At 51.2% G+C, this 17,246-nt stretch overlaps 1 protein-coding gene across 1 annotated transcript; it reads right to left on the reverse strand.

The window, feature by feature from the left end:
- Positions 1-660: 660 nt before the first annotated feature.
- On the reverse strand, positions 661-15,633 carry LOC128970411 (RING finger protein 151-like). The gene is made up of 6 exons (XM_054385586.1): positions 15,599-15,633; positions 12,585-12,810; positions 9,934-10,073; positions 8,484-8,646; positions 5,669-5,789; positions 661-897 (listed from the first exon to the last, which is right to left on the reverse strand). Exons 2-6 carry the CDS (start codon positions 12,788-12,790, stop codon positions 661-663), a joined length of 867 nt encoding a protein of 288 aa, XP_054241561.1. The 5' UTR covers positions 12,791-12,810; positions 15,599-15,633.
- Positions 15,634-17,246: the final 1,613 nt, after the last annotated feature.

Raw genomic sequence — 17,246 nt, forward strand, 5'->3', positions numbered from 1 at the left:
TTTTAGGTGACTCTGTTGCCTTGGGCTTTGCTGTTAGTCTCTAAAGTGTGTATCAGCCTAGGAAATTAGAGAAGCTCTGAAGTCAGCCTCACCTGAAACTGTTACACAGCTGTAGCTGTACAATTTAAAGTGCTTTCTTTCCACCTTTGAAACAGACTCTACACAAACACAATCTATTCATTTCTATTACTGACTTACTAATTCTATCACTGACTTCCTGAAATTATTACTTAATTATTATTACTGATGCTCACATTTTCTTTCCACTTCAGTTACAAGCATGAACCAGACTTAGACTAAAATGGACCAGGAGGGAAACACCCTTGAAGTATCTTTGCCTTCAAAAGGCTCTAGCTCCAAAGACTCCTGCAAATGATTCCCTGCAGAGCTAACAAATCCTTCTTCCCCCTTTTTATAACAAAAATAGCTCAAAATGTTATTTGCCAGTTACTGGTTTCAATGCCCTGTGTCCCCCAGGAGAAAATTCTCCTGTTTGTTTTCATGCCATGAAAGGAAATAAGGTGGAAACCTAGATTAAAAAAAAAAGCCCCAAACCCAACCGAGGAAGTAAATCAGGAATGCTGCAAAGGTTACCAAGTAGAGAAGTTTGCCAGGTGGTGACAGAAATGGGAACAAAATGCTCTCTGAGCTTACTTCTCTTTAGATGACTGTCACTTCCCTAGGCTTCCGTTTCACGCTCTCCAGCCGTGTCAGAGGGCGGAAATTTGTTAGCTTCCTGCTTCCCTCTGGGGTAGCTCCTCGACAGTCCTTCTGCAGCCCCCTCAGCAGCTCCATCAGCTCCCGTTTCTCCAGCTCAGCCTGCTCCAGCTCCTGGCGGTGCTGCCTCTCTGCAGCCATCAGAGAGCGAACGTCCGACATCATTCGTGACATCTGGCTCTGCAGGGCAGACACAGCCTCAGGCACTGGGGCTGGAGAGGCCTTCAACACCCTCCAGTCCAACCGACCCCAACTGAGCCCAGCTGACCCCTCCAGTCCAACCGACCCCACCGAGCCCAGCTGACCCCCTCCAGTCCAACCGACCCCAACTGAGCCCAGCTGACCCCCTCCAGTCCAACCGAGCCCAGCTGACCCCCTCCAGTCCAACCGAGCCCAGCTGACCCCCTCCAGTCCAACCGAGCCAGTGACCCCTCCAGTCCACCGAGCCCAGCTGACCCCTCCAGTCCAACTGACCCCACCGAGCCCAGCTGACCCCTCCAGTCCAACTGACCCCAACTGAGCCCAGCTGACCCCCTCCAGTCCAAACGACCCCAACTGAGCCCAGCTGACCCCCTCCAGTCCAAACGACCCCAACTGAGCCCAGCTGACCCCCTCCAGTCCAACCAACCCCACCGAGCCCAGCTGACCCCCTCCAGTCCAACCAACCCCAACTGAGCCCAGCTGACCCCCTCCAGTCCAAATGACCCCACCGAGCCCAACTGACCCCTCCAGTCCAACCGACCCCAACCAAGCCCAGCTGACCCCCTCCAGTCCAACCGACCCACCGAGCCCACTGACCCCTCCAGTCCAACCGACCCCACCGAGCCCACTGACCCCTCCAGTCCAACCGACCCCACCGAGCCCAGCTGACCCCTCCAGTCCAACCGACCCCAACCGAGCCCAGCTGACCCCCTCCAGTCCAAATGACCCCACTGAGCCCAGCTGACCCCTCCAATCCAACTGACCCCACTGAGCCCAGCTGACCCCCTCCAGTCCAACCGACCCCACTGAGCCCAGCTGACCCCTCCAGTCCAAGACCCACTGACCCAGCTGACCCCTCCAATCCAACGACCCACGAGCCCAGCTGACCCCTCCAGTCCAACGACCCCACTGAGCCCAGCTGACCCCCTCCAGTCCAACCGACCCCACCGAGCCCAGCTGACCCCTCCAGTCCAACCGCCCCCACTGAGCCCAGCTGACCCCCTCCAGTCCAACCGACCCCACCGAGCCCAGCTGACCCCCTCCAGTCCAACCGACCCCAACCGAGCCCAGCTGACCCCCTCCAGTCCAACCGACCCCACCGAGCCCAGCTGACCCCCTCCAGTCCAATGACCCCACGAGCCACTGACCCCTCCAGTCCAACCGACCCCACCGAGCCCAGCTGACCCCCTCCAGTCCAACCGACCCCAACTGAGCCCAGCTGACCCCCTCCAGTCCAACCGACCCCAACTGAGCCCAGCTGACCCCCTCCAGTCCAACCGACCCCAACTGAGCCCAGCTGACCCCTCCAGTCCAACCGACCCCACGAGCCAGCTGACCCCCCAGTCCAACCGACCCACTGACCCCTCCAGTCCAACCGACCCCACCGAGCCCAGCTGACCCCCTCCAGTCCAACCGACCCCAACTGAGCCCAGCTGACCCCCTCCAGTCCAACCGACCCCACCGAGCCCAGCTGACCCCCTCCAGTCCAACCGACCCCACCGAGCCCAGCTGACCCCTCCAGTCCAACCGACCCCACCGAGCCCAGCTGACCCCTCCAGTCCAACCGACCCCACGAGCCCAGCTGACCCCCTCCAGTCCAACCGACCCCACCGAGCCCAGCTGACCCCCTCCAGTCCAACCGAGCCCAGCTGACCCCCTCCAGTCCAACCGACCCCACCGAGCCCAGCTGACCCCTCCAGTCCAACCGACCCCACTGAGCCCAGCTGACCCCTCCAGTCCAACCGACCCCACGAGCCCAGCTGACCCCCTCCAGTCCAACCGACCCCACCGAGCCCAGCTGACCCCCTCCAGTCCAACCGACCCCACCGAGCCCAGCTGACCCCCTCCAGTCCAACCGACCCCACCGAGCCCAGCTGACCCCCTCCAGTCCAACCGACCCCACGAGCCCAGCTGACCCCCTCCAGTCCAACCGACCCCACCGAGCCCAGCTGACCCCCTCCAGTCCAACCGACCCCACCGAGCCCAGCTGACCCCCTCCAGTCCAACCGACCCCACGAGCCCAGCTGACCCCTCCAGTCCAACGACCCCACGAGCCCAGCTGACCCCCTCCAGTCCAACCGACCCCACTGAGCCCAGCTGACCCCCTCCAGTCCAACCGACCCCACCGAGCCCAGCTGACCCCCTCCAGTCCAACCGACCCCACGAGCCCAGCTGACCCCCTCCAGTCCAACCGACCCCACCGAGCCCAGCTGACCCCCTCCAGTCCAACCGACCCCACCGAGCCCAGCTGACCCCTCCAGTCCAACCGACCCCACCGAGCCCAGCTGACCCCCTCCAGTCCAACCGACCCCAACGAGCCCAGCTGACCCCCTCCAGTCCAACCGACCCCACGAGCCCAGCTGACCCCTCCAGTCCAACCGACCCCACCGAGCCCAGCTGACCCCCTCCAGTCCAACCGACCCCACGAGCCAGCTGACCCCTCCAGTCCAACGACCCCACCGAGCCCAGCTGACCCCTCCAGTCCAACGACCCCCTCCAGTCCAACCGACCCCACCGAGCCCAGCTGACCCCTCCAGTCCAACCGACCCCACCGAGCCCAGCTGACCCCCTCCAGTCCAACCGAGCCCAACCGAGCCCAGCTGACCCCCTCCAGTCCAACCGACCCCACTGAGCCCAGCTGACCTCCTCCAGTCCAACCGAGCCCAGCTGACCCCCTCCAGTCCAACCGACCCCACCGAGCCCAGCTGACCTCCTCCAGTCCAACCGAGCCCAACTGACCCCTCCAGTCCAACCGACCCCACCGAGCCCAGCTGACCCCTCCAGTCCAACCGACCCCAACTGACCCCTCCAGTCCAACCGACCCCACCGAGCCCAGCTGACCCCTCCAGTCCAACCGACCCCCTCCAGTCCAACCGAGCCCAACTGACCCCCTCCAGTCCAACTGACCCCCTCCAGTCCAACTGACCCCCTCCAGTCCAACCGACCCCCTCCAGTCCAACCGACCCCCTCCAGTCCAACCGACCCCCTCCAGTCCAACCGACCCCACCAAGTCACAGCATCACAGTACATGAGAGATTGGAATGGACCTCCAGAGATCATCAGGTCCAACCCCTCTGCCAGAGCAGCATCACCCAGGGGAGTCTGCACAGGAATGCATCCAGGTGGGCTTGGAAAGCCTCCAGAGAAGGAGACTCCACAACCTCTCTGGGCAGCCTGCTCCAGGGCTCTGTCACCCTCACTGTAGAGAAGTTTCTCCTCACGCTGAGGTGAAACCTTCTATGTTCAAGTTTGTATCCATTGTTCCTCGGCTTATTACCATGCACCCAACCAACACCCTCGAGTCCAACCAACCCAACTCCTGTGACTACTAGACTATATCCTGAAGTGCCACATCTGCATCTTCTTGAACACCTCCAGGGATGGTGACTCCACCAACTCCCTGGGCAGCCTGTTCCAACCTCTCATCACTCTCTCAGTCAAAAAGCTTTTCCTCATGCCCAACCTAAACCTGCCCTTGCACAATTTAAACCCATTTCCTCTTGTCCTAGCTGTGGTTACTTGGGAGAAGAGACCAATACCAGCCTCACTCCATCCTCCTTTTAGGCAGTTGTAGACAGCAATAAGGTCTCCCCTCAGCCTTCTCTTCTTCAGACTAAACAACCTCTGCTCCCTCAGCTGCTCCTCATATGATGCCCTCCAAACCCCTCACCAACCTTGCTGCTCCTCTCTGGACATGCTCCAGGCCCTCAATGTCTTAATGCAGGCCATTAATGCAAGGGTTGGGCCAATCCCAGGCACACAGGTTGGGTGCAGCAGCCCTGAAGACCATTTATGCTATAAAACACATTCATAACTTGGGTGTTTAAAGAACTTTGTTCTGTGATGTAAACTGGCTGACTGAAAAGATAAAAGCCTTGCTTGTTACTTGCTGAAGTTTACAGCACCACCTTCCAACCCTCTGAGCAGAGCAGAAGCACAGTGCAAATACCACTGCCTGCAGCAGGGCTCTGTGCCAGCACTGGACTGAGTCCCTGTGGATAGCACTACAAGAGGAGCTGGATATTCAGTTACATCTGAGTTGTGATGTGTGCCCTGTGTTTAGATACTGAGACCTGGGGCTTTTTAGTCTGGAGACAAGATTGAGAGGGGGATCTAATCAATGTCTACAAATATCTGAGGGCTGGGGGTCAGGAAGGAAGGGACAGGGACAGGCTCTGCTCAGTTGTGCCCTGGGGTAGGACAAGGAGCAATGGATGGACACTGCAGCACAGGAAGCTCTATCTCAACATGAGGAAGAATTTCTTTACTGTACGGGTCACAGAGCACTGGAACAGGCTGCCCAGAGGTCATGGAGTCTCCTTCTCTGGAGACTTTCCAGCCCCACCTGGATGTGTTCCTGTGTGACCTGTGCTGGATTCTATGGTCCTGCTCTGGCAGGGGCTTTGGACTGGAAGATCTCCAGAGGTCCTTTCCAGCCCTTCCATCCTGGGATCCTGTGACTTGCTGACACATCATGCATGCAGCAAGCAGTGCAGCCCTTCTACAGGGGGTGCCCAGCTCCAAATGAATCTGAAGTAGGCAAACCACACGAGTACAGCACCCAGCCTGCTTCTCAGCAGAGCTGCTTGGCCTGTCAAAACCAGGTGCTAAAAACCTGTTTCACTTCCTATGCTTAAGGTAATTCTCATCTCTATGAGACTACACCTGCAAAATAAGAAACTTCTGCTGGAAAAGTCAGAAGCTGGACCTCTAGGAGTGGGAAAAAAGAAAATACAATGATCAAACTTACCTTTAGTTCTTCAATTTCATTTTGCAAAATACTCTCTTTTTGGACCATGTGTCTTCTCTGTGAATCTAACCTTGACTCCATCTCGTGTTTTGCCTCTTCCACTCTGCAGATCATTTCTGACCTAGAAAGTTTATTTATCCTTGTTAAGTCTTGTAGGCACAGGATAAAGAAAAAAAAAAAAAAGGAGATTTTCAAATTCCAGAAAGCCCTTTTGCAGGCCAAACAACCTGATCTGCTTCCCATCATTCCCTACAGCACACCACTCTACATGTGCCTCCTGAGTTCAGAAACCAAGAGAGAATCCTTTCTCTCTTGATGCACTTAAACCAGATTTGAGCCTGACTTCACAGAATTGCTCAGAAGCACAAGACTTAGACATTGAGTTGAAAAGCAGAAATGGGAAGGAGCATGGGAAAAAATAGTAATAATAAAGAGTATATCTGGAATATCATGGAAAGGGAAAACTCCAGAAACATGAGACTGTTGGTAAGATTCACCACCTGTTACTAATTTGCCCGGATTTTAGCAGAAATTGAAAATTAGATGCTCAGAGGTTGAATCTTTCAGTCTGTGCCTGCCAAAATAATTAGAGGATTTTATCTTCTGGATCTGCAAATATGTAAATTACATACAATTATTATACAGTTTGACTTTGGGTTTATAAGATGCCAGTGTTAAAAAGGAAATTGCCAGCTTCAGTCCAGTTTTCTTAGTTAGGTATTTTGCCATTTTATCTAAGTCAGCTCACAGCTTTATTGTGCTGGGGCACACCCATCCTGGATGGGGCTGAGAAGAATCCAGCCCCAGGTGGACAAAAGAAATTTAATCTGGGGAGGGCTTGGCCCCTCCCCTGCTGGGAGAAGGTGGTCCCCTGACTCAGAGGTGGTCTATTCCACTTCCCCTTCCTGTCCAGCAAGCCTATAAAAAGGGTGGACATCTTGCTGCTCTCCCCTTTTTTCCTGCCTCGTCTGCTCCAGAGGACTTCCTGCTGCTGTTGCTGTCTCCTGCACCGGACCACGTGGCTGGGGCCCTTTCTCTCTCTCAACTGAATCCACCGACATCCAGGGGAACACAAGGCCATCCAGGCTTGGTTTTGTATATTTTTCCTTCCCACTTACCCTCATCCCTCACTTCTGTGAACCCCCCCCCCTGTTACTGATATATATATACATATATGTAAAAAAAATATTTTTTTTCCTTTCCCTTTTGTGAAAAAAGAAAAAAATTTACTCCTCCTACTTCCAAACCAACTTCAGAATATTTCTTTCACGAGTTGTTTTTTTTTTTCTTCTTCTCTCTCTCTCCACCCTGCCGAGAAAAAGGGAGAAGGGCTGGGGGAGGAATTTATATCTATTATCATTTGAGCTCCTAAACTCAGAGCTCAAACTACCACATTTGTTCAACTGCAAACAATGGCATCTGAGGATTTACAATAACTTGGACAAAAACTAATCAGAAATAATCTGAAGTGGCAGACTGGATGTTTAATGCTTCCAAGCATGACTATTCCTGTTATTCCTCAGGCATCTCCATTCAGGTTACTCTTAATGCTTGGACCTTACTTCTCTGTGAACATCTGTGCATTATAGGGAAGAGGCTGGCTTGCAAAGCTCATTACCTTGTTCTTTGTGCCTGAAAAGAGGAACTTATTTCTAAAATACATTGTTTATAGAAGAAAGGAATGCAGTTCAGGGAGCAGTCACAAGAGGTTTTACATTAGCTGTCTAAAAGATAACAGCCAGGGAGTGCTAGACTGAACAGAAATACTCCGAGACATAACTGCACTACCCTCTCTTTTTGACTATAGACAGAGGTATAGGCTTTAGAGCTTCACTTCTAACGTTACCCAAGAAAGATCTTGAATATGGAGGATTTCCCCCCTCTGAATCCAAGATCAACAGACTTGTAAAAGGCTGCTTCCTTATAGATTAGAGAAAAAGGATAAATTCCTCATAGAGTATCTGTGGGGCAGAAGAAAGACCCCTGGGGCGCAAGCCGGGAAGACCCCTGGGGCATGTGGTGGTTTTAAGGCTATGCCTTTAATTTCTTTTCACAGAGTTCAAGCAGAAAATTAAAAGAATGTAAATAAATCATAACTGGGTGCAAGAAGGCAAAATAATTCTAAACACTTCCATTGGAGAGACAGAAACATCTAAGAGTCAGTACTCAAAACAAAGCTCAGTCTGTCTGTTCAATCTGTTTGGTGTTTTTCTGCTGGGCAGTCCAGCAGGGTGCTTCTGTGTTTCTCTTCTGGCTTTGCTTTGGAGAGAACACACTGGCATACTGACCTTGAAAACTAAGTTCTAACAACCTCTCTGCTTCTTGTTTTTCTTCCTTCTGCCAGGGGGGGCTGGAGAAGGCAGGGAAGGGGAAGGCAGAGGGACAGCTTTTCTAGCTTTGGCCAGGAGGGTTCTGTGCTGTTTCTGTTAGTTGTACCAATCTGTAAATCCTGTGCATTTTGTATATATTCATTGCATCCCACTGTAGACTATAGTTTTTGCTTGTAAATACAGCTTCATGTGCTTCAGATCTGAGCTAGTCTGGTGGTGTTAATGTGGGAGGGAAATTTCAGCCCACCACACTACAACAGGGCACAAGGAAGGAAGATCCCTGGGGCAGAGGATTAGCAGCCCATGAATCAAACCAGTAAGAATGTAAAGTCTCTTCTGGCACATAATACTCTGGCCCATGGGCATCAAGCCATTAACAGACTACTTCACACATACCAGAACCCAGTGCTAGCATCTGGAATGCTTTCAGCGTGCCACTTGAGGCCAGGACCACAACAAAGACCAAAGAAAGAGAAGGTGTGTACCGAAGCAGCTCCAGCTCGGTCCTCAGCTCCGCCACACAGTTGTGCTGCGTGTCCTCTGCACTGAGGATGGTGTAACCACAGCCGTTGGGGCACTCGCGGCTCCGGTACTCGCACACTGCCAGGTGCCCGTCCAGGTTACGCCGCTCGATCTGCACCGTACAGCCTGAAGAGGGAACAGCAAGGGAAGCCAGGTCTGTGCAGCTAACTAAAGTGCTTGCATTAATTCCAAACAGAAACGCTTCAAACAAGCTGCAATATCCCAAGTGAAGCAACTGTCAACCTGTAGAAGCAGTGAGAAAAATTATTTCATTACAATAGACCAAAGAGTGGCCTTCCAGTGCCCGAAGGGCCTTCCAGTACCAAGAAGGCTGCAGAGGGACTGTTTGCAAAGGCCTGCAGTGATAGGACAAGGGCCAATGGGTTCAAAATGAGAGAAGAATAGATTTAGACTGGATGTTAGGAACAAATTCTGTACCATGAATGTGGTGGGACACTGGAACAGGTTGCCCAGGGAGGCAATTGAGGCCCCGTCCCTGGAGGTATTCAAGGTGAGGGTCAACAGGGCTCTGAACAACCTAATCTAGATGAAGATGTCCCTGCTGACTGCAGGGGGGTTGGGCTAGGTGACCTCTGGAGGTCCCTTCCAACTCAACCCATTCTCTGATTCTATGGCTCTGCTTCACAAACGTATCTCAGTTTGCCCCAGACATGCCGAGAGCAGTCCTGCCTTGTTTTCTACCATCTGTGGGTGAAAGATGACATTTGGAACTGCTGTGCAAGGACTCAGTGCTGCCTGCTGTCTTTTGGGAGCAGTAGGTGACCTCCAGCCATACCAGCAGTGCATCTGTTACCCCAGTACCTGATGATGGTAAGAAACATGGGCTTTGCCATGAGAAGACTTCAGGCTTCTGGGTCTGCCAGCTGGGAGAGATCTACCCAAACCTTGCCCATAGGTGAGCTCCAGGCTCGACAGGGCTCTGAGTGACCTGATCTAGTAGAGGCTATCCCATGCTGACTGCAGGGGGGTTGGACTGGACGACCTTTGGAGGTGCCTTCCAACCCAACCCATTCTCTGATTCTATGCTCAGCAGGCAACCATCTGCTTTATAAATAAATTGGGCCCCATAAGCATTTTGGAGGTGCTACTGCATTGAGTGAAACATCAAAATGAGCAGTTAAAACTGAAAGACAAACTCGTAAGCTGACAGAAAAGAAAGCAAATATACTGCTGTGTTTTCATAAATTTGAAATCCATCATGTTCATTTATTTTGGTTAGCTCTTGGGTAGGAAATTGCCATCAATCAGCAATACATTTTGTTTCAAAACCAGTGCTGCAGACAGGGATTCTTGTTAGAAAACAACAGCCATCATTGCCATTCTGCTGACAGAAAGATGACAAACAGGAGTTTTCTGAACATCAAGGATTCAACTTCCTTGCATGCTACTCACCAGCATTGGAGCAAGGTATCTGACTGTACTCACACTCCCTTTCATGCCTGTCTATAGACTCCAGAGAACAAACCATTTCACAGCCATACTCTCTGTTTTTGCAATGCAGCTGCAGACGGTTCAAGTCATTTTTCATGTATCTATGTGCAAAAAAACCCAATAAATTAATTAATGAATACACGTTTAAATCTGGGAACTTCACTGAAGAATTTCTAATGTCAACTTTTTACAGAATCACAGAATGTTAGGGGTTGGAAGGGACCTCCAAAGATCATCCAGTCCAACCCCTCTGCCAGAGCAGGATCACCCAGGGCAGGTCACAGAGGAACACATCCAGCTGAGGTTTGAATGTCTCCCTAAAAGACGACTCCACAACCTCTCTGGGCAGCCTGTTCCAGGGCTCTGCCACCCTCACAGTAAAAAAGTTTTTCCTCACATTCCCCTGGAGCCTCCTCTGCTCCAGCTTGCCTCCATTTCCCCTTGTCCTGTCCTTGGACATCCCTGAGTAGAGCCTGGCTCCATCCTCTTGATCTGCACATCTTTATCAACAGGAATGAGGGCACCCCTCAGGCTCCTCTGCTCTAAGCTCAAGAGCCCCGGCTCCCTCAACCTGTCCTCAGTAGGGAGATGTTCCACTGCCTTCAGCAGCTTTTTGGGAAAAGAAAGCAAAATTCTAACCTCTCTTAGGAAAAATTGTGAAGAATCGGTTTATTATATTAAAATAACACAATTCATTATTATTAATAAAATTAATGATTATTAATAATAATCAACAACCACCACCATTTCATTGTTGTTATTAAAACAGTAAGAACCAACTTGTGAATAATCAGTTCAAGTGTGTGATTTTTAGAATTCAACTGACCACATCTGAAAATAACAGACTTAAAAAGAAACAATATTAATGGCAAACTGAGTCTCCCAAATTAACTGCACAAATGAAATCTTCACTTTGGAACACATTTTTAACCATGTCCTTTCACATTACCAGTAACACACACTAGGGCTACTCATTCATCACCTCACTTTTGTGAGGCTAAACATGCCAAACCAAACTGACTACAGCTGAGTACAAACGAAACAGTCCAGAAATTAAATTCTAATAAGCTTCTGGCTACTCTAAACTTCAACTTTCCAGACAGTTAAATCCCATTAGAGACAAAAATACTGCAGCTGAAGGTTTTAAACACAAGGTTAACTGTTAATCTGAGCAAGATTAGACAAGGCAGGGGTTGAACAGCAAGCAGCATCCATTGATGAGACTGTGTGCTGCCCACAGCAGGAACAGAATGGAATGGAACAGAATAGTTCAGCTGGGAAGGATCTACAGGATCCTTTGCACAAGACTACACATCATGCAGTCCAACTGCCTGACCAGTTGTGGGAAACAGCTTGCTTTACAGGACAGGGTGGCTCAGGACAGATATTCTCATGGCTAAAGACCTTTTTTGACAACAATTTGAAGGTGAGAAGTTGAGATCATCACTACAGGAATTACCATAGAATGGCTCAGGTTGGAAGGGACCTCAGAAATCATCTACTCCAATCTCCCGGCCATGGGCAGGGACACCTCACAACCAGACTCAGCTGCTCAGGGCCTCATCCAATCTGGCCTTGAACATCCCCAGGGAAGAAGCAGCCACAACTTCCCTGGGCAGCCTGTTCCAAAGTCTCACCACCCTCCTACTGAAGAGATTCTTCCTAAGATCCAGTCTAACCCTGCTCTCCCTCAGCTTCAAACCATTCCCCTTGTCCTGTCTCTAGACACCCTCAGGAAAAGTCCCTCTGCAGCCTTCCTGGAGGATCCCTTCAGCTATTGGAAGGCAGCTCTAAGGTCCCCCTGGAGTCTTCTCTTCTCCATGCTGAACACCCCCAGCTCTCTCAGCCTGTCCTCACAGCAGAGCTGCTCCAGCCCTTGGATCATCTTTGTGGCCTCCTCTGGACTCTCTCCAGCAGCTCTGTGTTCTTCTTCTGCTGGGGACACCAGAACTGGAGGCAGGATTGTAGGTGAGGTCTCAGCAGAGCAGAGTCAAGGGGCAGAATCCCCTCTCCTGCCCTGCTGCCCACACTCCTCTGGCTGCAGCCCAGCACACAGCTGCCTGCTGGGCTGCAGGAGGGCACTGCTGGCTCCTGGGGAGCTTCTCATCAGTCAACACCCCCAAGTCTCTTTCTTCAGGGCTGCTCTCAACCCACTCTGCACCCAGCCTGCATTTGTGTCTGAGACTGGCCTGACCCAGTTATTTATGACAAATTCCACTGCATTATCTAGGTAAGACTGAAAAGAAACCGAAAACATACAAAGTGTTGAGTGACTGCTGCTAAGAGCTGCTTTGCCCACTTTCTCTTAAAAAAAAATAAAGGAAAGTTTTGGTGCTGAAGAAGACATGCAGAAGAATATCCAGAGAGGTATCCAGGATCAGCATTCAAGGTCTAAAAAGGTAGAGAACAAACTCTTTCCACTTTGAAATCTTAGTACCTTTAAAGTTAGTGACAGCAACTGTCAAGTTGAAAGTGACAGTTGATGGGTTTCTGCCCCAGGCCTAGTGGGTGAAGACAATCTGTCAGTAAATGCCAGGGGATGAAGCTGTGCAAGCAAGGCTAAGGAATTCTCAATTCATGTAATTCCCACATAGAGCAAGATTGCCATGTACCTGTAGAGAGGTCGCAGCAGAGACACATCAATCATCTGCCTGTCTTCAGGGCAGTTACTGTGATGAACAAGCCACCCATGGATGCAAGCAGTACAGAAAGCATGTTCACAAGGAGCCTGCAAGGGGTCCTCTAAGACGTCACGGCAGATGGAACACAGCAGCCCTTCGTTAACGTAGCCGACAAAGCGGTCAATGTCATAACCCATGCTCTCCACACACCTTCAGCCTGTGGGAACAACAGAGAAATAAGGCAGTCCTTGTCCTGGATCTCTATGGCTAGACTCACAAAAAGGCCTGGAAGCAGTTCTAGAAATATGGAGAACTTCAGGTGAATGAAGAACTTGAGAGGTGAGGCTGCAAGCCCTTCCGTTCCTTGGGCAGTTTAAGATTGAATTGAGAATTTGAGGATGTCAGGATCTTCATTTTGTATCAAGACTCTCTGAGCTTTGAAAGCAGATTTGAGCAGGCCTGAGAAGGTTCTCCTCCCTCTATACTCAGCTCTACTGAGACCACATCTGGAATACTGTGTTCAGTTTTGGGCTCCCCAGTTCAAAAGAGAGTGGGACCTGCTGGAGAGAGTCCAAGGGAGAGCCAGGAGGATGCTTAGGGGACTTGAGCATCTCCCCTGTGAAGAGAGACTGAGAGCCCTGGGGCTGTTTAGTCTGCAGAAGAGAAGGCTGAGAGGGATCTGATCAATGTCTATCAATAGCTGAGGGGTGGGGGTCAAGATGAAGGTGATGGTCTCTTTTCAGGGGTGCCCTGTGATAGGACAAGGAATAACAGGTACCAGCTGGAACACAGGAGGTTCCACTTCAACATCCAGAGACACTTCTCTATGGTGAGGGTGCTGGGGCCCTGGAACAGGCTGCCCAGACAGGTTGTGGAGTCTCCTCCTTTGGAGGCTTTTCAAAACCCACCTGAATGTGTTCCTGTGTAACCTGCTCTGGCAGGAGGGTTGGACTGGATGATCTCTGGAGGTCCCTTCCAACCCCTAACATTCTGTGATTCTGAGCTATGGTTACTGAACAGCCCTAGCAGGCACCGTGAAACATAACAGTTTCCCTTTACTTGAAGTCTACCTGAAGCACAAACACTGTAGAAATTTACATGCAAATATTTGTTTTCCATTCTAATGCCTTTTATGCCATGCCTTACAAACCTTCAAACAGTGCCCTTGCAGGCCACAGCTGTGGCATTTTGAGCTTGCAGATTTTGGATTCCTGAACAGCACACCACTTAATATGTTGCTTTCCTACTGGAGAAAGAAAAAAGAGAGAAAAAAAAAAGGCTAAGATTCCCTACTCATTGTAGACTTCCATTGCAGAAGGAACAGCATGAAGTCTCCATATGCCTAGAGAAATACTTGGTATTTGGGAAGAAAAAAGCTGAAACTGCAGCTAACCCTGAAATCATGAGGAGCTACTGTCTTTTCTGTGGTGTAGCTGATAAAACTGAGTAGTCCTTAAATGGATTTGAAAGCTTTGTGAAAAACAATTAACAGGCAACATGCTTTCCTCTAAATCCTGTCATGAAAAGCTCAGTAGAATTTGGTAAGACTCACTTAGAAGAATGTTTGGCTTCACATTCCCTCCTAACATACAAAACTACTTCTGTAACTCCACTAAGACTTGTAGCAGTTGTCATTAGTGATGAGGTTTTCCAAAAGAAACAGAAACTAAAGATAACCTATCTATGGAGATTTTACTACATATGTATATAGTTTGTCCAAATACTTCAGAATACAGTTTTCTGATCAGTAAAAATCGTAATACTTCCTTCCCTCAGTTTCTTTTCAGTGTTTTATTATGCCTGTGAGAAAAATCAGAAAGAAAAAGGCTCAGCAGTGTTTCCTAAGTTACCAAGCTCTATGTCTAAGCAGCCAGCAGCTGAATGGATGCTGTCCAAACAGCCCATGAGAACGGAGTTTTCCATAGCAAGCCACTTGAAAATCTAGATTCAACATGAGAGCTGATTAGTCTGGGGTGCAGAAATCATCTGTCTGTCTTCATCACAAAACTGAATCCTCTGCTGCCATTTAATTTTCCCAGAATCACAGAATGCCAGGTGTTGGAAGGGACCTCCAGAGGAGGAAAGGACATCCAGTCCATCCCCCTCTGCAGGATCACCCAGGGTAGGTCACACAGGAACAGGACATTCAGACAGATTTTGAAAGTCTCCAGAGAAGGAGACTCCACAACCTCTCTGGGCAGCCTGCTCCAGGGCTCTGCCACCCTCACCACACAGAAGTGTCTCCTCGTGCTGAGGTGGAACCTCCTGTGCTCCAGCTTGTACTTCTTGTTCCTTGCCCTGTCACAGGGCACCACAGAAAAGATCCATCACCTTCATCCTGACCCCCACCCCTCAGATATTTGCAGACAGCGGTAAGATCCCCTCTCAGCCTTCTCCTCTCCAGACTAAACAGCCCCAGGGCTCTCCGTCTTGGAGGTTTTTTTAAGCCTTACAGTTGTGTCTGTAAGACTGACGACAAGAGAATTCAGTATTACTGAAAAGTAGCAACTGAAATCTGCTGCAATGATATCCCTTAAAAAGATTAGTTTCTAACTGAACCTTCTAGAACCAGCAGTATGAGATGCAGAATTAATTAAAGGGCTATGCCCCTGCCGGGATCTACCAAAAAAATCAGAACTACTTTGAAAATTACTATTTTAAGCTAACGCTTCTCTTTGCTGTCCTGCTGCACCCCAACACCCCCTCGGGACACGGTGGTACGAGATGTGCATCTCACAGACCGCCTCTGGGGCTTAGGAGGGCTGGAATCTGCTGCACGGAAGGAAGACGGAGGACTGAGAAGCTCTCCTCAGAACCTCTGCAGGGAAGGAACTTTGCACAGCTACCAGGAAGGCCTCTGGGCCATGCCCGGGTAGGGTTTTTTAGGAATGGCCAACGAGCACTCGGTTGGAAAAAAAAAAGAAAACCGGCCTGGAAAAAACACCTGGAGATGTAACGCCGAGCAACCGCATCTAAAGCAGACACACAAGGCCGCCTACCGTTACCTTCTCGACCGGACGGCGAAGCCACCCGCAGCCCGGCACAGGGGCTGGAGGTGCAAGCGCCAGGCCTGCCGACGCCGGACGACCCTTGCCAAACGCCCAAGTCCCCGCGCACCGCTTCCCGCAGCACGGCCCAGCTCCGCGCACCGCCCGCCCGCCCCGGCCGCCGGGCACCCCCCACAGCGGCCGCAGACCCCGCTCACCCCGCCCGCTGTCGCAATACCGAGGCGACTTTTGCGGCCGCTCTCGCTTGACGGCGGCGCGGCATGCCGCAGGGAACGCTGCGCCTCCGCCATGTTGTGTGTGGCCGCCCGCGCTGAGCACCGCCCTGCGTTTCCGCAGCGGAATAGAAGCAGGCGTGCGCCGTACGAAGAACCCCTGCGCGGTCCCGAGATCTGCGCATGCGCTTGGCGGCACCACTGCCCTCCGAGGGCAGCGCATGCGCAGCGCGGCCAGCGGGCTGCCGGGAGCGGGCGGCGGGACAATTGAGTGCCGAGGCGACGGCGGGGCTGGTGGCTGAGGTACGGCCAGGGGGCGGGCGGCGCTGGTGGCAGGGCACCGTGGGGAGGGGTCGCTGGCCTCTCTTTGCAGGGGCGGCGAAACCGGCTGGGTGCTCCCAGCTCCTGTATTTGGGCTCAGGGAGACAGCCCTTGTACCCCATCTCTCCGCTGCCCTTACCGGACGGCTGAGGCGAGGTGGGCCAGGTAGGAGCAATGTGGCTAGCGCCGCTTTTTGCGCCTGCGTTTCATCTTTGTCTACAAAAGATCCTGAGCCTTGTCATCTGCGCCGGGAATGTCTTTTCAAATGTTCAAGACAGCAACCTAAGTTTGTGCTAAGAGTAATGCAACAGCCTGTGACGACCTCCTGTCTAGGGTCTTGAGTAGAAAGTGTAAACATTTGGAATATTTTCTGTATATCTACTTCATTCCAAGGTGCCTTTAAAGGAGAAAAATGCTCCTGAATTCAACGCTTGCAAACCCAAGTGCTCACATGAGGCATTTCATGGTACACTGCATCTCATGTGGTTTCATGGTACACTGCATTTGCCCAAACTAGGTTGCTAACAACAGGCAGGAGCTGTCTTTTGCTCATTTCCTCCAGCTTCTTCTTCCCTCAGCTGTACCTGATGGCACCATTGCATGTCCAGGGGGATTCTGAATGGTGCCTGTTGCACAGCAAAGGGTTCATTTGGTTGTTAGGTGATTTAGTTGTCATGTGGAGCTGTTCCTTCCCCTTGCTACACCTGCTCAGATCCCATCCACAACATCTAACATTGGTCCTAATGAGATTGAGGCACCCTTAGCCAGAGTGCAGCTGATATCAAGCTAAGTGGTGCAGCTGGTAAGTCTGAAGGATGGGATGTGTGCCATCCAGAGGGACCTGGACAAGCTGGAGAGGTGGGATGAGGAGCATCTCATGAGGTTCAATAAGGCAAAGTGCAAGGTCCTGCAACTAGGTTGGTGCAACCCTTGATATTGATCCAGGCTGGGGGATGGTGAAATGGAGAGCAGCCTTGCAGAAAAGGACTTAGGGGTGCTGATGGATGAGAAGCTGGATGTGAGCCAGCAATGGGCACTTGCAGCTCAGAAGGCCAATGGCATCGAAAGCAGTGTGGTCAGGAGGTCAAGAGAGGTGATTCTGCTGCTCTGGT

Source organism: Indicator indicator, chromosome 12 (genome assembly GCF_027791375.1).
Source record: "Indicator indicator isolate 239-I01 chromosome 12, UM_Iind_1.1, whole genome shotgun sequence".
NCBI lineage: Eukaryota > Metazoa > Chordata > Aves > Piciformes > Indicatoridae > Indicator > Indicator indicator.